The sequence below is a fragment of the Hyperoodon ampullatus genome (genome assembly GCF_949752795.1).
Source record: "Hyperoodon ampullatus genome assembly, chromosome: 9".
In the NCBI taxonomy this organism is placed as follows: Eukaryota; Metazoa; Chordata; class Mammalia; order Artiodactyla; family Ziphiidae; genus Hyperoodon; species Hyperoodon ampullatus.
This window is the reverse complement of record NC_136922.1, coordinates 94,093,373-94,116,782: the sequence shown is the minus strand read 5'-3', so window position 1 is coordinate 94,116,782 and position 23,410 is coordinate 94,093,373. Positions and strand designations below refer to the sequence as shown.

Genomic DNA, 23,410 nt, shown 5'->3' with positions numbered 1-23,410 from the left:
ATATTTTAATTAGTTGTTTGAGAAATATTACACATAATGTGGTTTACTTGTAAAACTACAATATTTAGTATATTCAGTGTAAAGATACAGGGAATTTTTTTTCAGACCAAAATTAAAATTTAGGGATTAAAATTTTTTCATATATTCAGTTTTGCTTTTTTAGAAAAAAAGCTATAAATACCAGTATTTTAACAGTCTTTTTTGACAGTTTTTGAGATGCATGTAGAGATTTGAGGAAAGGAAGAGCCCTTAGAATTTTGGTAAAGCAGAAAAGGTATAATGGTTTCTGAATTGAGTATCCTCAATAATTATATCCAGATTAGGAATAAATTTATTTTCAGAAAATGAGAAGAAAAGAAAAAAATACATTTGTCTCAGAGTCTCCTGGGAATTTTGTGATAATAGTTGAACCCACAACAAATCCTCATCAAGTTCAGTAGATGCTTGACGTTTATGAGGGATTCATTCTGAGATCTTTGTAAATCCCCAAATTTTCAAACACTGCTAGACCTCATAGTTGATTTCCCTAATCAGTCCAACAGAACCGTAAGTGGACCAGCTAAGAGACCCTTTCCAGACCCATAATGAGAGACACTGCTGGTCGTTGACACACAGCACCGAGCATGGCTGAGCTGATATCCTGACAAGGCAGTTGGCTGGTTAGCCTCCACCAGGTTGCCTGAGACCCAGTCTTGTGCCCCAGATTACAAATCACTGTTGCATGTCATGCAACTTCATCTCATGAATAGTTGATACTATGAACACTGATTTGTGCATATCACTCAGTGTTCCCCGAACTCTTTCCATTTCTTTCTTTTTTTTTTTTTTCTTTCTGTTTCTTGTACAGCTACTCTAAAAAGTCCTCAAAGTTCATTATTATTCTGTCGTACTGCATTTTCTTACCAGGGCTCAGAGCCCATCTTTTATTTTCCTAGTTCATTTCCTTCCTTTTGGAGGCTGATGCTTTAATAAGAGGAGCCATTACATGTTAAATAATTTATTTTCTCATTTTCTGGAGAATATACAGTTTTATAATGTCATCAAGTAACTAGTTTAGGCCAATTCCATATTTGTGATAATTGATGGATAATTATCCAGTGTGGTCTTTCCTTGTATTTTGCATTGTCTGTCAGTCAATCAGCAAAACAAAGAATGTATCCTGATAGCCTATATGATTTCCCATACCTTGCAGGTGCTGTGCTTTGCAGTGGGTCTTGTTTCCCTTATTAATTGTTTTGTATTTGAACCTTGTTGTATAGCACTCATACCAAACAGAATATTCAGACATATTCATTTTTAATCTGGAGGAATATAGAAATTATATGTATGAAATATTTGAAGAAGTTATTTTCTAATAATTTGCCATAAGAGATTAAATTGTGTAAAAATTTGAAATGGAAAAAATACTAAGATATACTAGAAAAGTTACTTTTCTGACTATGTAAAATTATCAAATATGTATATGTCTAAAAATTACCAAAAGCAAAAGGAAAGTAGTACCTAGGAAGATTTACAGCAGATATGACCAAGAGGTAGTCTTATTATAGAGAATGGCTCATAAATTGATAAATGAGCAAACTGCAAAAGATAAACAGGCAAAGGACAGAAAGAAGGAATGCACAAAAGAAATGGGTATATATCATATGAAAGTAAACATGAAAAATGTCCAGTTTTGAAAATGATTAAAGAAATGCAAATTAAAACCATGATGAGCCACCATTTCAATCATGAAATTGTTTTTATAATAATATGATGTGGTAAAATTAGCATTCAGTTTCTTTATCTGTACAATGGGGATAACATTAGTACTTACCTCTTATGGTTATTTGATGATTGAAGAAGATAACAAATGTAAAGTGCTTAAAATAGTGCGTGGCATATAACAAATTTTAATAAATATTAGCTGCCATTATTATTACTATTATTTCCGGTGATGGTGTAAATCGTTAAACTTTTGGAAAGCAGCTTGGCAATGTAACTTCATGAGCCTTTGATTTGGTAAATTTGGGAATATAGGCTCCCCTCACTGAAGAAATGCAAAATACTGGAGAAAAACTACATGTACAAAGATGTTTATTGGAGCATTATTCAGAATAGCAAACAACTGTGAGCTCCCTCAATACCCAGTTATAAGGGCATCAGTTGTAAACTGTACAGCTATTTAAAATGAAGAGCTCAGATAGAGCCAGAAGAAGGGAATTTAAGATTTCCTGGTTGCCTCCTATGCATTTGGTACTTGACCTATTTTATCTCTTTTAATCCTTGAAATAACACTGTGAGGTAGACTTTTTAACTTCATTTGAAAAGTGAGGCATTGAGGCTCAGTTGGAGTGATTACTGGGTGTCCAAGGTCATGGGACTTGTCAGTGGCTGAGCGGCAATGCAAACCCAGGCTTGCTCGGGGTGATGGGCCACTTGAATCATGGGGGAGCTTGTGCTGTCTCGTTAAGTGAACAAAGCAAGATACAGAATCCTGTCTGAACTATGACCTCAACTACTGTTACAATTTCAACACAAAGGTATGCTTTTCTCCCTGTGCAGCTGTCTGAACCTTTATAAGTGGTGGGGAACACTGTGCTGCATTTCTGTTCTTTGCAAGATTTGCTCAAACAATGTCTGTTGGGCAAACAGTACTGATAGTTCTAATAATTTTAATACTGTTATGAATCTTCAGTAACTGACAAGCACTCCTGCAGAGTACGTTTTTAAAAATGTATTTGATTAACGGAGGCTGTTAATTAGGCAACTAGAGTAGGAGTAGACTTGAAGACAGAGGGGGCCGCCTCCCTTATCTCTGTGAAAACCCTCAACCTTTGTGGGACCAGTCTGAGCATCACAGATGAATTAGATGATCCTAGGAGCATTTGGAAATTGGTATTTTATTTCACAGTGTTTAAAGATCTGTTTTTCCTCCCTCCATCTGTTGAAAAGAGATATTTCCGTATGCCGAAGTTGATGGGGGAGAAAAATATGTTGTTGAAAGCCTGGTTTTCACAGCCACACAAGGCCATAGCGAGTCTGAGTGTAGAATGAGTGCTAGAGGTCATCTGTCTTTGCTATCAGTATACCTCAATGAGAAGGCTGTGTGGGTGGCGTTAAATTTTTAATTATGATATGACTAAGTTATGAAAACAATGTGAGTATAACAAAAATGTACTTTAACATTCTGAATTCACACTCTGCCTGTTAAGGAAACAAAAGCATATTGTGTTTTCAGCTCCTTGTGAGTCTCAAAGCCATAAGCAAGAACCAGGTTTCAGCTTCTTTGTGGCTCCAAAACCTTTCACTCCTAATAGATAAGGTCATCCTTATTTGTAGCCGCTACAGAAATGAATGGAAGGGCCCTCTGTTATGCCCTTTATTCCCAGTCCTTTGATGTCTGTCCGAGAAAATATGAACATCACTATTAGCCAGTGTATTGAAAGGAAGTAAAAGCCTGCAAACCCAGAAACTCATGGTCTGTTTTTCTTAGGAAATGTCTTCTCTGGAGGTAGAATTGGTGCCACGTTTGAGCAATGCTCATATCCCCAGGGCGTGCTGTGGTCAGAACCGAAGTGTCTTACTGGGCAGCCTCACCCCCCTACCAGTGTTCACTGGGCCACTCATTGTGTTCCTCCAGGCTCCCAGATCCAGCACCTGACACAGGTGGGAATTGCCAGCAGAATTGGAGCTCAGCCAGTGGAAATCCAACCAGGCAGAGGCAGCCAGTATGGGGGACCAGGCTGGCCTTCGTACGGGGAGGATGAAGCCGGCCGGAGAGAGGCTGTGAGTACCTTGTGTTGGGATCATTGTTGAGAATTCAGACATGATCACTTAGTGTACCTGCTGCTGCTTCTGCTCGGGGGATCTCTTTTTAAAACCTACATAAAGTTTTAACTCCCCTCACTTTTTTCCCCCTTGAATGTGTTTTTTTCTTGCAGTTTTTAGATGGTAAATTCCCTCTGACCAGAGTGGGAGAGTATTGGCATTGAAATTTGGGAAATTATATAATTTTTCTTGAGGTAGCTTTTAGGCTTGAAGTAGTGAGTTTTAAAAAATAACTTAAGAGGGCGGAGTCAACATGGTGGTGTGGGAAGACACCAAGTTAGCATCTCCCCACAACTAGGGCACCTGCTGGCTGCTGGTGGGGACCCTGACGTCCAAGGAGACGGGAGGAACCCCCAAGTGAACCGGTAGGATGTGGAGGGACAGAGAGGGGAGGAGAAGTGGAGGCCAGGCAGGATTGGTGCCCCTGAGGCTGGGGAGATCAGGAGGGGCAGGCGGGAGGGGCCCTCTAGGAGGTGCGGGAGAGGAGCGGAGGATGATTGCCCCGCCCACTCGGGCATGGGGAGCCTGCTGGGATCCCAGGTGAGGTCCCCTGCCCTCTGAGAACAGGGTTGGGGGGCACGCCTGGGCCCCTTTTGTTCCTTGAGCCTAAGCCCTGCCCCCCACAACCCCCAGGGCCTTTTCCAGCCCTGTGGGTCCTCAGCATAGGCCCTGCCCACTGCCCAAACCAAGCCCTTGCTTAGGCCCTGCCCTCCACAGCCAAGGCCTTTTCCCCATTTTTTCTTTCTTTTTTTTTTTTCTCTTCTCTCTCCTCCTCTTTTTTACTATTGTGGTTCCATTGTACCTTCTGGTTGATGATTCATCTATTTTTATTTTTATATTCTTTCTAACATATCTGTTAGTTTCCTAGTCTAATTTTATTTTTACTTTGTTATTGTTCTCTCTCTCTTTTTTTTTTTTTTTGCCACCCCACGTGGCTTGCGGGATCTTGGTTTATGAGCCAGGGACTGGGCCGAAGCTCCTGCGGTGGGCGCTCCATGTCAGAACCACTGGACTAACAAATAACCTCAGACCCCAGGGAATATTCATTGGAGTGAGGTCTCACAGAGTTCCTCATCTCAGCACCAAGACCCAGCTCTACCCAATAGCCTACAAACTCCAGTGTTGGAAGGCTCAGGCTAAACAACCAGTAAGACAGGATCACAATCCCACTCATTAAAAAAAAAAAAAAAAGACAGCAAAAAAATATGTCACAGATGAAGGAGCAACGTAAAAACCTACAAGACCAAATAAATGAAGAGGAAATAGACAATCTACCTGAAAAAGAATTCACAGTAATGATAGTAAAGATGATCCAGAATCTCGGAAATAGAATGGAGGCACGGATTGAGAAAATAGAAGAAATGTTAAAGATCTGGAAGAACTAAAGAACGAACAAACAGATGAGCAACACAATAACTGAAATGAAAAATACATTAGAAGGAATCCATAACAGAATAACTGAGGCAGAAGAACGGTAAGTGAGCTGGAAGACAAAATGGTGGAAATAACTGCTGAGGAGCAGAATAAGGAAAAAAGAATGGAAAGAAGACATTCTCAGAGACCTCTGGAACAACACTAAATGCACCAAGATTTGAATTATAGGGGTCCCAGAAGAAGAAGAGAAAAAGAAAGGGTCACCAGAAAATATTTGAAGAGATTATGGTCGAAAACTTCCCTAACATGGGGAAGGAAACAGTCAGTCACCCAAGTCCAGGAAGCACAGAGTCCCATACAGGATAAACCCTAGGGAAAACGTACCAAGACACATATTAATCAAAGTAACAAAAATTAAATTCAAAGAAAAAATATTAAAAGCAGCAAGGGAAAAACAAAAAATAACATATGAAGGAACCCCCATAAGGTTATCAGCTGATTTTTCAGCAGAAACTATGCAGGCCAGAAGGGAGTGGCAGGATATACTTAAAGTGATGAAAGAGAAAAACCTACAATCAAGATTACTCTACCCAGCAAGGATCTCATTCAGATTCGATGAAGCAAAAGCTTTTCAGACAAGCAAAAGCTAAGAGAATTCAGCACCACCAAACCAGCTTTACAACAGATGCTAAAGAAACTTCTCTAGGTGGGAAACACAAGAAAAGGACCTACAAAACCAAACCCAAAACAAGAAAATGGTAATAAGAATATACATATCAATAATAACCTTGAAAGTAAATGGATTAAATGCCCCAACCAAAAGACACAGATACAAAAATAAGACCCATATAAAGTGGGTCTGAATGGATACAAAAAGAAGACCTATATATTTGCTGTCTACAAGACATCCACTTCAGACTTCGGGACACATACAGACTGAAGGTGAAGGGATGGAAAAAGATATTCCATGCAAATGGAAATCAAAAGAAAGCTAGAGTAACAATACTCGTATCTGATAAAATAGACTTTAAAATAAAGACTATTACAAGACAGAGAAGGACACTACATAATGATCGTAGGATCAATCCAAGAAGAAGATATAACAATTATAAATGTTTATGCACCCAATATAGGAGCACCTCAATACATAAGGCAAATGCTAACAACCATGAAAGGAGAAACCAACAGTAGCACAATAATAGTAGGGGACTTTAACATTCCACTTAACACCAATGGACAGATCATCCAAACAGAAAATAAGGAAACACAAGCTTTAAATGACACAATAGACCAGATAGATTTAATTGATATTTATAGAACATTCCACCCCAGAGTGGCAGAATACACTTTCTTCTCAAGTGCACATGGAACATTCTCAGGATAGATCACACCTTGGGTCACAAATCAAGCATCGGAAAATTTAAGAAAACTGAAATCATATCAGGCATCTTGTCTGACCACAATGCTATGGGATTGGAAATCAATTACAGGGAAAAATCTGTAAAAAGCACAAAATACATGGAGGCTAAACAGTGCTCTACTAAGTAACCAAGAGATCACTGAAGAAATCAAAGAAGAAATAAAAAAATACATAGAAACAAATGACAACAAAAACATGATGACCTAAAACCTATGGGATGTAGCAAAAGCAGTTCTAAGAGGGAAGTTTATAGCAATTCAGTCTCACCTCAAGAAACAAGAAAAATCTCAAACAATCCACCCCTACACTTAAAACAACTAGAGAAAGAACAAAGAAAACCCAAAGTCAGTAGAAGGAAAGGAATCATAAAAATCAGAGCAGAAATAAATAGAAACAAAGAAAATAGCAGCAAAGATCAATAAAACTAAAATCTGGTTCTTTGAGAAGATACTTATCAAGAAAAAAGGGAGAGGACGCAAATCAATAAACTTAGAAACAAAAAAGGAGAAATCACAACTGACACTGTAGAAATACAAAGGATTATAAGAGACTACTACAAACAACTATAAGCCAGTAAAATGGACAACCATGAGGAAATGGACAAATTCTTGGAAAGATACAATTTTCCAAGACTGAACCAGGAAGAATTAGAAAATATAAACAGACCTATCACAAATAATGAAATTGAAACTAATTAAAAATCTTCCAACAAACAAAGGTCCAGGACCAGATGGCTTCACAGGCAAATGCTATCAAACGTTTAGAGAAGAGCTAACACTGATCCTTCTCAAACTCTTCCAAAAAATTGCAGAGGGAGAAACACTCCCAAATTCATCCTATGAAGCCACCATCACCCTGATACCAAAACCAGAAAAAGATATCACACAAAAAAATTATAGACCAGTATCAGTGATGAACACAGATGCAAAAATCCTGAACAAAATACTAGCAAACAGAATGCAACAACACATTAAAAGGATCTTGCACCATGATCAAGTAGGATTTATCCCAGGGATGCAAGGATTCTTCAGTATATGCAGATCAATCAATGTGATACACCACATTAACAAATTAAGGAATAAAAACCATATGATCCTCTCAATAGATGCAGAAAAAGCTTTTGACAAAATTCAGTTCAAAATTCATTTATGATAAAAAAAACTCTCCAGAAAATGGGTGTAGAGGGAACCTACCTCAACATAATAAAGGCCATATACGACAAACCCACAACAAGCATCATACTCAGTGGTGAAAAACTGAAAGCATTTCCACTAAGATCTGGAACAAGATAAGGATGACCACTCTCGCCACTCTTATTCAACATAGTTTTGGAAGTCCTAGCCACAGCCATCAGAGAAGGAAAAAGGAATACAAATTGGAAAAGAAGAAGTAAAACTGTCACTATTTGCCGATGACATGATACTATACATAGAAAATCCTAAAGATGCCACCAGAAGACTACTAGAACTAATCAATGAATTTGGTAAGGTTGCAGGATACAAAATTAATGCATAGAAATCTCTGGCATTCCTATACACCAACAATGAAAAATCCTAAAGAGAAATTAAGGAAACAATCCCATTTACCATCGCAACAAAAAAAATACCTAGGAATAAACCTCCCTAAGGAGGTGAAAGACTTGTACTCATAAAACTATAAAACACTGATGAAAGAAATCAAAAACGACATAAACAGATGGAGAAATATACCATGTTCTTGCATTGGAAGAATTAATATTGTGAAAACGACTATACTACCCAAACCAATCTACAGGTTCAGTTCAGTCCCTATCAAACTACCAATGGCATTCTTCACAGAATTAGAACAAAAAATGTGACAATTTGTATGGAAACATAAAAGACCCCGAGTAGCCAAAGCAATCTTGAGAAAGAAAAATGGAGTTGGAGAAATCAGGCTCCTTGACTTCAAACAATACCACAAAGATACAGTAATCAAGACAGTGTGGTACTCGCACAAAAACAGAAATATAGATCAACGGTACAGGATAGAATGCCCAGAGTTAAACCCATGCACATATGGCCACCTAATTTATGACAAGGGAGGCAAGAACATAACAGTGGAGAAAGTACAGCCTCTTCAATAAGTGGTGCTGGGAAAACTGGACAGCTACATGTAAAAGAATGAAATTAGAACATCACCTGACACCATACACAAAAATAAACTCCAAATGGATTAAAGACCTAAATGTAAGACCAGACACTATAAAACTCTTAGAAGAAAACATAGTAAAAACACTCTTTGACATAAACCACAGCAAGATCTTTTTTGACCCACCTCTTAGAGAAATGGAAATAAAAACAGAAATGGGGCTTCCGTGGTGGCACAGTGGTTGAGAGTCTGCCTGCCGATGCAGGGGACACAGGTTCGTGCCCCGGTCCGGGAAGATCCCACATGCCGTGGAGCGGCTGGTCCCGTGAGCCATGGCTGCTGAGCCTGCGCGTCTGGAGCCTGTGCTCCGCAACGGGAGAGGCCACAACAGTGAGAGGCCCGTGTACCGCAAAAAAATACCCCAGAAATAAACAAATGAGACTTAATTAAACGTAAAAACTTTTGCACAGCAAAGGAAACCATAAACAAGATGAAAAGACAACCCTCAGAATGGGAGAAAATATTTGCAAATGAAACAACAGACCAAGGATTAATTTCCAAAATATACAAATAGTTCATGGAGCTCAATATCAAAATACAAACAATCCAATTTAAAAAATGGGTGGAAGACCTAAATAGACATTTCACCAAGGAAGACATACAGATGGCCAAGAGGCATGTGAAAAGATGCTCAACATCACTAATCATTAGAGAAATGCAAATCAAAACTGCAATGAGGGCCTCCCTGGTGGCGCAGTGGTTGAGAGTCCGCCTGCCGATGCAGGGGATACGGGTTCGTGCCCCGGTCTGGGAGGATCCCATATGCCGCGGAGCGGCTGGGCCCGTGAGCCATGGCTGCTGAGCCTGCGCATCCGGAGCCTGTGCTCCGCAACGGGAGAGGCCGCAGCAGTGAGAGGCCCGCGTACCACAAAAAAAAAAAAAAAAAAAAAAAACTGCAATGAAGTATCACTTCACACCAGTCAGAATGGCCATCATCAAAAAATCTACCAACGATAAATGCTGGAGAGGGTATGGAGAAAAGGGAACCCACTTGCATTGTTGGTGGGAATGTAAATTGATACAGCCACTATGGAGAACAGTATGGAGGTTCCTTAAAAAACTAAAAATAGAACTACTATATGACCCAGCAATCCCACTACTAGGCATATACCCTGAGAAAACCATAATTCAAAAAGAGACATGTACCACAGTGTTTATTGCGACACTATTTACAATAGCCAGGACATGGAAGCAACCTAAGTGTCCATCAACAGATGAATGGATAAAGAAGATGTGGCACATATATACAATGGGATATTACTCAGCCATAAAAAGAAACGAAATTGAGTTATTTGTAGTGAGGTGGATGGCCCTAGAGTCTGTCATACAGAGTGAAGCATGTCAAAAAGAGAAAAACAAATACTGTATGCTAACGCACATATATAGAATCAAAAAAAAATGAAGCTGATGAACCTAGTCGCAGGGCAGGAATGAAGATGTAGACATCGAGGATGGACTTGAGGACACGGGGTGGGAGGGCAAAGCTGGGGCAAAGTGAGAGTGGCATTGACATATATACACTACCGAATGTAAAATAGTTAGCTAGTGAGAAGCAGCAGCATAGCACAGGGAGATCAGCTCGGTGCTTTGCGATGACCTAGAGGGGTGAGAGAGGTAGGATGGAAGGGAGGCTCAAGAGAGAGGGGATATGGGGATATATGTATGTGTATGGCTGATTCACTTTGTTGTACAACAGAAACTGTGTTGTGAAGCAATTATATTCCAATAAAGATCCATTAAAAAAACTTAAAAATAATAAAAGCAATATTCATTATGGAAAATCTGCAAGAGGCCTAAGAAACAGTTACTTTTCCTACCATTTTCTTCAATTATGGTAAAATACACAGAACATAAAATTTACCGTTTGAACCATTTTTAAGTGTACACCTCAGTGGTTTTAAATACGTTCGTAATATTATGCAACAATCCCACCATCCATCTCCATAGCTCATTTCATCTGAAAAACAAACTCTATACCCATTAAACCCAAACTCCCCATTCGCCGCTCCCCCCAACTCCAGGCAACCACCATCCTACTTTCTGTCTCTATAATTTTGACCTTTAAGGAGTGTGTTTGAACCTATAAAATCTGGACTTGATCTTTGGTGTGATCACTATATAAATATTCATGATCTCACATACCTCCTTGCTCTCCATTTGAGCTTTATTGTGGGTTTGTTAATGTCATTTCCATTATAACCACCGTGAGTAGGTGCCTTTGCCATAAGCAAACTGTATGGGACATCGCAATACATAAGTCATCTTTTGGAGGCTTCTTATCACTGTGGTCACTCCTTGATAGGAGTGGAATCAATATGGGCACCGGTAATTTCTACAAATGCTTTCATTTTTCTCAAGAATTTTATACTGAAGGGGATTAAATTAATGAATTTGAAAACACCAAAATAATATTTTTTGTTTGATCCTTATCACTCTGCCTCAACTTTCGTTGCACTCACATGCTTTTCCAGCAGATACACTAAATTCCCTTTGTGACTGGATGCTTTTACTCAGTGGAAAGAAATTAACTTTAGAATATAATGTTCCCCTGAAAGATACATGGCTATCCTTATAGCCTCAGGTCTCTGCTTTACATTTGCTGACATTTTGCTCTTTCTGTGCCCAGCTTAGTTTCATGAGGTGTTCTGGGTTTTCCCGTCAAATCTGACAGGCACTTTTAGAGAGCCTCTTGGTCATGATTTGGAGAAGGGAAATGTAGAAGTTTTCCTAGGGCTTGACTGTCATGTTTACCAGGCTATCAGGTTGCTCTTTGCACAAGTGAAACCACAGATGTAGTATGTGTGTGTGTGTGTGTGTGTATGTAAACAGATTTTTCACTGAAAAAATACGGAAAAAAATCACTGAAAAGTATAATTCTTGTCAAAGGAATGCTCAGTCTAAATTTTGCCAACGTCAGCAAAACTATTGTATGTATTAGCACAGATAGCTTTTTAAAGAAAAGGCTCTATGGAGCACTGATATACAGACACATGGACAGATAGGATGGAAGATGACTTTGTGATCTCGTTGCTGTCCCATGGGCCCAATCTGTGTTCTCATCATACCTTCCTTGGGCTCTGGACTCTGAGCAAAGGCAGTTGCTGTTCCCGTCGGTCTGTCTGCCAGTATGTGCTTATCGCTTTGAGCAGACATCTTCATCCGACCTTCCCATCCATGGGCTGCTCTGGCCTCCCTCTCTTTCCAGCTCTTTAGGGCCCTTCCTGTTTCCCCAGCAGCCCACTCACTTCCACACACGGCAGCGTAGGGATTAGCCAGTGGGGCCAACTGCACATTCATTCTTTCTGTCTGTCTTTAAGCAAGTGCTTATAGGCCCTTGTTTTCTTTTATTTTTAAAAAAATTATTTATTTATTTAGGCTGGGCCGGGTCTTAGTTGCGGCATGCAGACTCTTAGTTGTGGCATGTGGACTTCTTAGTTGTGGCATGTGAACTCTTAGTTGCAGCATGCATGTGGGATCTTGTTCCCCAGCCAGGGATCGAACCAGGGCCCCCTGCATTGGGAGCACGGAGTCTTACCCACTGGACCACCAAGGAAATCCCTAGGCCCTTGTTAAGTTCATGGGCTTCTTTATTGTACTGCTCTCCCTCGAGCAATTTGTCTGCAGTTACTTCTCTCCATTCCTGTCCTGGGAGGCTGAGTTGTCGGGTGGGAGATGGTGGGAGCATGTCCAGTGCCAGTTTGCATCTGATCTTCCCTCCTGTTTTCACGTGGGAAGTATAGTAACGTTTGCCATGTTTTTCAGACACACGTGCTCGGACATCAGGAGTATTCGTCACCGCTGTTCCAGGTGCCAAGGACTTCAGGTCGGGAGCCCTCGGCTCCTCCTGGGAACCTCCCACACAGGGGGCTGCCGGGCGCTGGGCTGGCCTACCCTGCCAGCTCCACGGAAGACCTCCAGCCCAGCCACTCCTCAGCCTCTCTCATCAAAGCTATCCGCGAGGAACTGCTCCGGCTCTCCCAGAAGCAGACCACCGTGCAGAACTTCCACAGCTGATTGGCCTCACCTTGCAGATTTGCCAAGTATCCGCTTCCCATGGAAGCAAGACTAAAAGGAGATCAACTGAGCAGGTGTTTGGAAGAGGACAAGCATCTCCTGGGCTAAAGGCCCAAGTAAGGGAACAAGTTGCAATCGTAAAAGATGCCATAAGTCGCGTGACAGCTCATGATGCTTTTAATACGTTGGCAATTTTGTGACCACCTAGGTTCAGTTGAAATTTATGTACTTTTGGCCAAAAGCCAGCAGCACTTCGCGAAAGACAAACCACAATTCTAAGCTAATGAAATGACTAAGTCTCTTTTTTAAAGGTGAAAGATGAAAACGTGTAGATGGTGTAGGGATTAAAGGAATCTAGTATTTCCGTGGGAAGATGTGATTCAGACTGGTTTGTACAATGAACCTGCTGCTTTGTTTTCTGAGAACAGAGATTTGAAGACATTAACAACTTAATTTCCCTCTTTTCCTCCATAGGAACTTATTTTAATAGTAATATTAACAACATGAATACTAAGACTGTTTGGGAATTTAAAAAGCTACTAGTGAGAAACCAAATGATAGATTGTAGAGCCTCATGATTCCAAACGAAGCCATCAACTGCATTTTCCTTCTACTTCTGGTGCTACAGCTCCAAGAGCCCTTCACCTCGTCTGTGAAATGCAACTTTGGCTTTCTCAGTGGAAGGACATGTGGAAGGTTTCATTTTGTTCTAGAAAGGGGAAGAAAAAAAGCCTCCCAAAATGGAAGAAGCTTAATATTTATTTGGTTATTCAAAATACATATCAAAGTTTAGATTTACATTCTTAATTGTATTTGTGGTTTGTGAATCGGACACATGTAACTGCCCATTGCATCTCATTTGAGTACATGTCTTCATCCAGGCCAAGCCTAAAGAATGAGGCTTTCAGGAGGTCCTCATGAATCCTTGCACTTTGCTGATGAGTTGCTCCCAAATTATGTTTGAATGAGAAATCTTACATAAGCAAAAATGATCTGTCAAAATTCCTAGGACCACTGAATGGTTGGTTATCCATGGATGCATTCATGGTAATCACATTTCCTGTGTTCAAGACCTGGAAATGAAACTGAGTTTTGTTCAGCCTCTTCGTAATGAGTCAAGAAAGGAAAGAAGAGCTTTGAGACCACGAGGGAGAAAAAATGTTGCTTCTAATTTCTGATTTTATTGTCCCTGACTCCGTCTAGTGACTGTTAAAACCGTCTTTGGGCCCAACAGAGGGGTCCTCCCACTTGAGATTGACCCCTGAAGGAAACATTTCTCCCCTTCCCAAAGTGGAGTAAGGAATAAAGTAACAGGGGCTGTTCTGTTTTCTGGGACCTGAGTGAAATGAAGAAGAAAGATGACAAATTTCCATGAATCCTTTTTTAGTAGATCAACTAATATCTATAATTAAATAACAGATAAACGGGCAGAACACGGGGTTCTGACTGGTCAATATCTGTGTATCTGTGTCAAGTTTTAAGAACCCTGAAGCAGCTAAAATAGGTTCCTAAAGTGTAATCATTGGGTTTCAGAGTCATGTTTCAGCCCTTCCTTAATTAAGCCTGTTGTATAGACTCAGAGTCTCACAATCCAGGGAAAGTTGGTTCTGGGAAATTAAAATGTAGCCATTTTCATCTTTGCACCTCTGAAAAAGGGGGAGTACAGGAGGACAAGTCTCTTGAGGATGCTAAATAAAGGAATGGGAACTCCTTTTTAGGCGACCCCCACAGGCTCCAAAGAGCCGGGGAGAGAAGACCCTGATCTGGGCTTGATTTCTTACCTCTTGGTCTTGGTTTAATACCAGACTTGCCCAGAGCGGAGATTCTCCTTGCATGTCATTCAAAAATATCAGGTTTCTTGAATGTGTAATTAAGAATTTCAGAGATCCAAGAAACATTTTATTACGGACACCTTACGGTGAATTCAGATTGAGTGCCAGCTGATGGGGTAAGTGCTGGCCCCTCTCCTCCCATTCTGCTCATCGTCCTAAGTGTTCACACGCAGATTGTACGAACATGATTACCTCCTTAGAACATGGCAGGAATGGGCCTCTTTTAAACGGGGCTGCAGTAGCAGTTTTGATGCCTTTCAAACTAGCATAAGGGGATTCTACCTATATTTTTCTTCTTAGAACCGATACACTTTTAAACCGACGTCAAGACCAAAGATGACGTGGAATAAACAACCGGTGATGTGTGGTGGGTGTGCGCAGGCCGGTGGGATCCCTGGCACTTTTGTGTTGGCCGTAAGGCATACTCAGTTTGCACTCAGTTTTACCATCGTGAGACTCAGAACAGACTAGCCGTCGTGGGGAGCACCGCTCAGTGAATGGGATCTACGTAACGAAAGGTCCTCGTGGCAGTCATGCGTGGCTCTGGAGTTCCATTTATTGAAACACCACAAAATGAAAAGTTAAACTTTACGTCTGTTCTTTTTTCCTCTTTGAAAAGTTCTAGTGGTAATAACAAGAGTTATAAATTGTGAGTCAGAATTTTAGAGAAGATTGTTTGGAGAAATGGTCATTTTCAGAATCTACACAGTCACTAACTGGCTGTGTCAGGTCTCTGAGCCTCATTTTCCCCATCAGCCAAACGAGAACAGGCCTCCCCTGCCCTCCTCCCAGGAAATTTCTCATTGAGAGAATCAGATGTGGTCACATGTGCAAACGTCCCTTGAGGAGGGAGCACAAAGCACTGAGAATGTAGACTATCTGTGTGATTGCGGTGGGATGGGTGATCTGATCTGCTGTGGCCTCCCAGCGAGCGAGTTCCCGTGGAGGGAACCAAAGCAAAACTAGAGGCCCCGTGTGACTCCGCTTCCTCTCTCCTGCTTTGCTTTAAATTCACTTCCTTCACCGTTAACTTTCAATTATCATGCATCTTTCTGCTCCTTATTTTCTGCTGTTGCTGGCACCAAATAAGTCAATAGGAGCCCTGCCTTCTGAGATGTTAGAATCTGAATCAAACAATACCCATGGCTATAAAAGATGGAAGAAAAGGAAAAATAACGTGGTTTAAACATCAGTAAGATTCACTGAAAGTACACAAGTGCATTAGGCACTCAGAAGGAGGAATGGAAGTTGCACATAGGGAAACAGTGGGATCTTGGGGAGAACTCAGTGTCAGAAGCTACTTTAAGGAAGACAGGAGCTTCCCAGGCACATGGTGAGGTGGTGTGGGAAGAGCCGGATGGACAAAGTGGGTGAAGCTGCCACTGAAAATAACCTTGATCCTGATCTGCTCCAATATGGGGACAAACTCCCTAACTGCACGGTCGAGGGAGTTTTATAAGAGGAGGAAGTGATGCTATGAGGATACACTTGCAGGAATACAGCGAGAAAATGACCAGGCTTGGGAAGAAGGTCGGCGGAGGAAGAGATCCGTTCTGAAGGGGAGGGGAGAGTCCCAGGAACTGCTGGATGACCAATGTCAAGTGTGAAAATAGACTTCCACCGAGGTCTACTGCTTAGAGCAGATCTCAAGGGTCAGCCATTCGGCCACATTTAATCCTTTGTGGAGCATAGTGGGTTATAAATAAATATATTTGACTTCTTTACAGCTGCCTACATATTTTCCTCCAGATTATACTTAATTTCAGAGTGTGTTTTCATTTTGGTGGTACGTGGCTTTTGAGCAGCAGACTAAGCTGTTTTTTTGCCAACCAGATTTTTCAGGGCATGAGGCCTGTGATGCAGGGCACAGGTGAAGGGACACCTGGAGGCTTCGGGCTGAAACAGGTAATTCTGTGCTTTATGAGCCTCCTGTTGAACTGTGTACAGGGTCAGTGTTTACTGTGTTTGCACAACTTAGTGCTCCAGTGACCAAACCAGTCACTTGGACACTGATTTGCATTTGCAGTACTTCAGGAGTTAATCATTAAATACACTTCTCTATCCCCTTCATACGAGATTCCTAGACATGAATGAATCTGTTGGAAGGAGAGCTGGTTAAGGTTCTGGGTGGGTGGGCAGGGGGGCTCCAGTGTTAAGTACCATGCCCGCTTTCACTGTAGATGTTTTAGCCATTTCATTTCTACCTCCAGAGCAAGTCCCCAAAGCCAGTCTCCAGAGCCCACTTACCCACCTTTGTTTCAGGCAGGAGCGTGAAGAAGTATACTTCTGCACCTGCATGTAGACCATTTGAACACAAACCACGTTTTTGGGGTTTTTTTTTTCAAAGCACGTTTTTATGGGATGGTAACTTGAACTTCATTTTTACGTTTCATCCAGCACCGTCATGGATATTCTCGTAACAGGTGAGAGGGGTTTCTCTGAGCAACTGCTATAGCACACTCATAAACTGTATTAGGCTTACACTTGTTACCTAGTGTACAAGGAGTGTGTGCATTTCAGGTTTCTTTTGATATCCTTGGTGATGTTCAGTGTTTAAACTAGGACTCCTTTCTCTAATTTTAAGAAAAAGACTTGAAAACCGAAACCTCACGGTACGATCCTCATTCCACGCTGTGTGTGTAACAGAACACTTGACAATTTATCTTAACACGCAGCAGCATCGACATTTAGGAAAAGAATATCAGATGCCTTGGAAACATGAAACAAAGTTGGGAACCAGTGAGCAAGTGAAAGAAGGAAGGAATGTCTCCCTCTGAGGCACTCTGTCCAAATTCCTTTCCCACAGGGTAGATAATCATGCAGGCTCTTTGCTTTTCCTTCTTCCTCTGTTTTTCTGCTCTGGGGCCACTTCACATTTAAAGAAAGAGTGGATTAAGTAGAAGGGACAGCGAAAATTGAAGTGATTTGGGTCTCGAGGTCCGTGATTCCACGGAATCTTTCTGGACAATTTGGAACATCATGAATAGCCCCTTCTCATGTCCAGCAGATTTCCAGCATCCATAGCTTGACTCCCTAAGTGTGCAAGGTTGGAATAGTACAGGGCCAGCTTCTAGCCAGGCTCCCTGTACTGTTCCTCCTGCAGATGTGGGGAAGGAGGAGGGGGCACTAGGGGGAACAGAGGCTCCACCAATGGGCTCGGTTGCTCTAAGCAACAGAGGGTTAATTTCAGAAAAGGGGAGTAGAAACTCTCCACTTTGCCCTCCTCCGGGGCACAGTCTGGGGATCAGGCGAGCCTCGCCCTTAGGGGAAGGGCTGCTTAGCCGAGCCTCTCTGAGATGCCTACTTGTCTCCTCCGACGTTGTCAAGGTCCATGTTCTTATGACTTTTCCTGCACCCTCATTCCTAGATTATGAATATTAATGTACGAAAATATGCAGAGTAAGTTGAGGACACTCGTGGGCTCAATACTGCAGTTTGAACTTGACAATCATGGTTTGCTGGTCTCAAACGGGCCCTTAAATTTCAGTATGGGTATATGATTTAGTCATCGAACCCTCCCTTTGCTGGTTATGTTTCTACCCTTCAATTAGCTGCACTGTTTTCTAATGTGCTGTAGAGTTTTTGAGATAATTTATGCAAGTGTTTGGTTTCCATGTTTACAATTTATACAGCTTTCCTAGCATTTTAAATGGAAATGTCAATAAATGCTATGAATTGGTGTCAAGTGATATTTTCTGTTTATTTCCTTTGCAACATGATAATTCATTTGCAAAGTGTGAAAGTTGCGTGAGATGTTTTTCTCTAATTTTCGTGTCCCTCATGAGAACACCTAGTACTTTCATTTTCCAAAGAATTAAGTTGAAAGCAGTCTATTCAGTGTGTGGAATTTGCAGAATTGTCACATTGGTCAGTGCCTCTCCTTTCTACTCAACTGTTTTGCTTTACGGCTCCCCGCTAATCAAATTGATGCTTCCATTAAGAGCAGATTCATTTTGGAATTAAAAGATTAGGACTACAGTCTAGAAAGATAACTGAGAAGATCGAAGTTTGTATAATCTTGAAACGTAATAGGGTAAACCTGGAGTTGTTTACGAAAAGAAAATAAAAACCCCTTGAAACTGAGAACAAGAGGAACTACAAAACACAGTGGAACACAACAAAGGAGTGAAATGTGGAAACCTGGATAGGATTCTAGAACAACAAAAGTTATCAGTGGAAGAAATGGTGAAATCCGAATACAGTCTATAGTGTAGTTAGCAGTATTGTACAGAGGTTCATTTATTGATTCTGCTAACTTTAATATTAGGGGAAGCTATGTAAAAGGTATACAGAAACACTGTTTTTGCAATTTTTCTCTAAATCTAAAATTAATTGAAAATTTAAAAACTAATCTGGTACAGATAAAGCCCATAGGCCCCTGCAGAGGCTAATAAGAGCCTGCTGTAGGCATCCATGACCCAGAACTTGCCTTGCTTCTCAAGGCAGTCAGCTCCTGCTGAAGTGGAAACCACAGTTAACAGTTGCAAGTCTTGGCAGAAAATAAGCCTTCATGAAGGAGAGTTCACAGGATCAACCAAAAGGAGAATTTGAACCTAAAAATTCCACTTTTTATCTTTTTGAGCAGAGAACTGTTCCAGGTGCCTTTATAGTCTTCCAGGGAATTGAAACTTTTTCCATCAAGAGAATTTTGTGAAGACCTAAATGGAATCTGAAGGTGAAATGTCTGGTGAATACAACAGATGAATCAGAACTTCCCACCACTATGAAGAAACTAATGTGTGTTTCAGCTGTTTACAGAGGTTAAAAAAAAAACAACTAACAAAACAGAAGGACAGGATATCAGGAAAGTTTAAGCACATTTGAGAAAACCAAAAATTAATCCTTGAAAGAAAAAGGGATTTAAAAACATACATATATTCACACAATGGTGTCAGATACTCCAATATTTTAGACATAGCTGAAGAAATATAGTTTTAATATATCTTTATATTATGTTTTAATAACTTTACTTCAGATTAAAACAAAAACACAGTGTGGGCTACTTGGTACACCTCGTTTCCCTAACAGATTTTACATGCTCAGAATGTAAAAAGGTTCAGAATGGTGGAAGAACAAGAAGTTAGGAGGAGCAGCTAAGGCTTAGGAGGAAGGTCAGGCTGGTCCCACACCCAGAGCCTGACCACTGGGTTGACGTGAATGTGAACTAAACCATAGTTGGCATTTCTTGTCCCTCTTTCTCCTCTTCCACATTGCACCTGCCAAGCACGGTTTAAGGTAAAAAGCAAACAAGAAACAATAACAAATAAGAGAGATCCTTTGGTCCAGTGCCTGGGTTAGATAATTAATGAAATGTTTTTATTGTTGTTGGACCGTGCACTATTTATCCAGTAACTTTCTTCCTCTAAACATCTCCCACACCTTCCTTGCTACACCCACCTGGGGGAACAATTAGAGATGGTGTGTGTTTGATGTCTCTGGTGTTGGGAGACTGTAAAATTGTAGTCACAATTTTAGGTAGCCCATATTCGTGTAGTTAAACTACTATGTGTCATATTTGTGCCAAAGGATAGCATTACAGAAGCATGAGACAGAACATATCTGGAAAGCTGTTGTAAAGTTGTTTTAGTTAGAGTGACTGGTTCTTAGGTGGTTACATCAGTACCCTGAAAATACGCATTAGTGTAAGTATTTAGACTTTGATTCTGTGATGTGATGATATGCCTCAAATCAGTAGTGTCTTTCATTCATCATTTTACAATTCTGAGATTGTTCTAAAGAAAACAGTACAAAGAGTTGGGGGGTTTTGTTTTTGTTTTTTAAATAATGGCTTAAAAGCTAAAATGGAGTTGCTGCATTTTAGTACAAATGAATGTTGGTCTTTTTCCCCCAGAGTAATTCGGCGTTGTGGCTGCTTTTGAAGAAAGGCCGGGATGTTCTATTTGTAGCAGAATTCAGAAGTAGCTATTCCCTTTAGAAATTCCTAAAGCTTAAGTGAGAGAGAGAGAGAGAGTAATCACTGCCTGGATTTGAGGTCCAAGAACCGGTATGTGTTTAGAATGCTGTTTTACATTTCCCTGCTACTGTTCTTTCTGGATTCCTTGCAAGACAAGTTTAGGAGTAAAGTTCTTGAAAACTGTAATTAACCAAATTTAAATCAGAACATCATATTTTTGGGTTGGCCAAAAAGTGCCTTCGGTTTTTAAGTAAAAATAAAACACATTTTTCATTTTCACCAAGAAAATTTTATTGAACAACGTATTTTATTGAACAATTTTATTGAACAACGTATTCACCCTTTTGTTCCACTACCTTCTGCCATTTTTCAGGCAACTTCATAATTCCATCTTCTCAAAACTTTTTATCTTTTTGAGCAGAGAACTGTTCCAGGTGCCTTTACAGTCTTCCAGGGAATTGAAATTTTTTCCATTAAGATAATTTTGTAAAGACCTAAATAAACGGAAATCTGAAGGTGAAATGTCTGGTGAATACAGCAGATGAATCAGAACTTCCCAGCCAAGCTGTAACAGTTTTTGCCTGGTCATCAAAGAAACATGCAGTCTTGTGTTATTCTGATGGAAGATTATGCGTTTTCTGTTGACTAATTCTGGATGCTTTTCGTCGAGTGCCGCTTTCAGTTGGTCTGATTGGGAGTAGTACTTGTTGGAATTAATCATTTGGTTTTCTGGAAGAAGCTCGTAATAGAGGACTCCGTTCCAATCCCACCGTATACACAATATCACTTTCTTTGGATGAAGACCGGCCTTTGGTGTGGTTGGTGGTAGTTCATTTCACTTGCCCCACAATCTCTTCCATTCCACATTGTTGTACAGTATCCACTTTTCATCATCTGTCACAGTTTATTTTAAAAATGGAAAGTTTTCGTTACATTTAAGGAGAATCACATGTGGAAATACAGTCAAGAAGGTATTTTTCGCTTAACTTACGTGGAACCCAAACATCAAAGTGATTAACATAACCAAGCTGGCGCAAATGATTTTCAACGCTTGATTTGGATATTCTGAGTCTGTCGGCTAACTCCCATGTGGTATAACGTTCTCAGTTAATGTCTTGATTTGATGGCTCTCAACTTCAGCTGGTCTGCCCGACCTTGGTACATCGTCCAGTGAGAAATCTCCAGCACGAAACTTTGCAAACCACTTTTGACATGTTCGATCAGTCACAGCACCTTCTCCATACACTGCACAAATCTTTTTGTGTGTTTCAGTTGCATTTTTACCTTTCTTGAAATGATAAAGCATAATATGTCAAAAATGTTGCTTTTTTCTTTCATCTTCAATATTCACCAATTTTGATAAGTCTTTTTTTAAATGCACGTTCATATGACAGCTGTCACATACACTCTAACAAAATTGTTTTGAATGAAAAAGACAACTAAGTGCTACTAGAGCCATCTTATGGAAAAAAACGAATGAACCTTTTGGTCAACCCAATACTATAGGTAGCCCACTAAACCTAATCTATTTAATTTTACCCTTTCTGGAAGAATTCAGATTAGTAAAAAAGGAAATAAAAACCACTATAACTCCAGCATCAGAGATATTGCAATCAAAATTTTAATAAAAAAATTTTAATCTCAGCCAATTTAATCTTTTTTTAAAAAACTTTTTATTTTATATAGAAGTATAGCTGATTAACAATGTTGTGATAGTTTCATGTGCACAGCAAAGGGACTCAGCCATACATATACAGGTATCCATTCTCCCTCAAACTCCCCTCCCATCCAGACAGCTAATTTAATCTTGTTTGTTGATTGGGACTGATCATGATGATTTGCTTTCTAATTGATCTTATAATTAAATAGATTAGGTCAGGAAGAGGGCAAAAGGATTAGAACTGGTGCAGGATGTAATCTGGGAAGAAGGATGGGGGAATGTGTCTGGGGTTCTTCAGCTGCTGGAGGGAAGTGGCACCATGACCTTGAGAACCCCACCCCTTTGTGGCTAATTCTGTGCTCCACTGGGGGGCACTGGCTGATTGACCTCCTGACATATTTCATGGCATTTTGCAGGGACTTCCCAGTGCTTGTAGCTGAGATAGAGGAGTTCATGGACAGGGAGGCTGGGTCCAGAAAGCCATATTCCATTTCTAGCCTCGGCTTTAATGCAGGTAACTTAAAAGCTTCTGCACACTGCCTTGGGGGGACCGTTGTGAAAAGTGTTTGCTTTGATGTCTTTCCCTTCACTGGCACATACATCAACTTTCCATAACGCATTTCCTGCCCAGGCTGCCTACCTCTTTCTCCCCCACCAGGAGTAATATCTCAAGTATTTCTGCAGGGTCAAAAGTCTGCTTTGGCCTATGACAAAGTCCTCTGTGTCTCAACCCCTTTCTGGATAATTAAGGTTTCTGTCTTCTGAGGTTACTGTCCCCTGGACCTCAGAAGTTAGGGTTTGTATGCTCTTCACATCAATGAGTTCAGAGTGACTTACTGAATTTGATATGCCTCAAAATGTAGAAGGAAGGTATTGTGATGGGTGGCAGTCAGAATTACAAATGATATTGATAAGCTAAAACACAGGCAAAGAACATCAACAAAGTTTCATTTATTCCTACTAAATTTACCTACGTGTCTGTATTTTTATTTGCTAAATATGGCAACCTTAAAATCATGGATACCAGACATGTTGTGCACTGATGGGGGTGGCCCATGGAGTGAAGACAGAGAGGAGAGTGAGAAGGGCTGGGATTCAGAGCATAATGGGGGAATTGGTGTTCGGAGGAGCAGGGAGGTTTCCCATTGTGCAAGGAGGGAAAACAACACAGCCCAGATTCATGTCAGTCTGTAGAGATGCGAAAACTGACAACCTTTCTT

The 23,410-nt window shown here is 40.6% G+C and overlaps 1 protein-coding gene across 2 annotated transcripts in view; it reads left to right on the top strand.

The window, feature by feature from the left end:
- KIAA1549 overlaps nucleotides 1–12,784 on the top strand; it is a gene marked incomplete at its 3' end in the record, with an annotated part of 152,234 nt that extends 139,450 nt beyond the window's left edge. The window contains exons 20-21 of one of the 2 annotated variants that reach the window (XM_079710863.1): nucleotides 3,620–3,765; nucleotides 12,578–12,784. In XM_079710863.1, the coding sequence (XP_079566989.1) occupies nucleotides 3,620–3,765; nucleotides 12,578–12,784 (353 nt within the window). Of the gene's footprint in view, nucleotides 1–3,619; nucleotides 3,766–12,532 lie in introns of both variants that reach the window. The other variant, XM_079710862.1, reaches the window with a different exon arrangement.
- Between the last annotated feature and the right edge of the window lie 10,626 nt (nucleotides 12,785–23,410).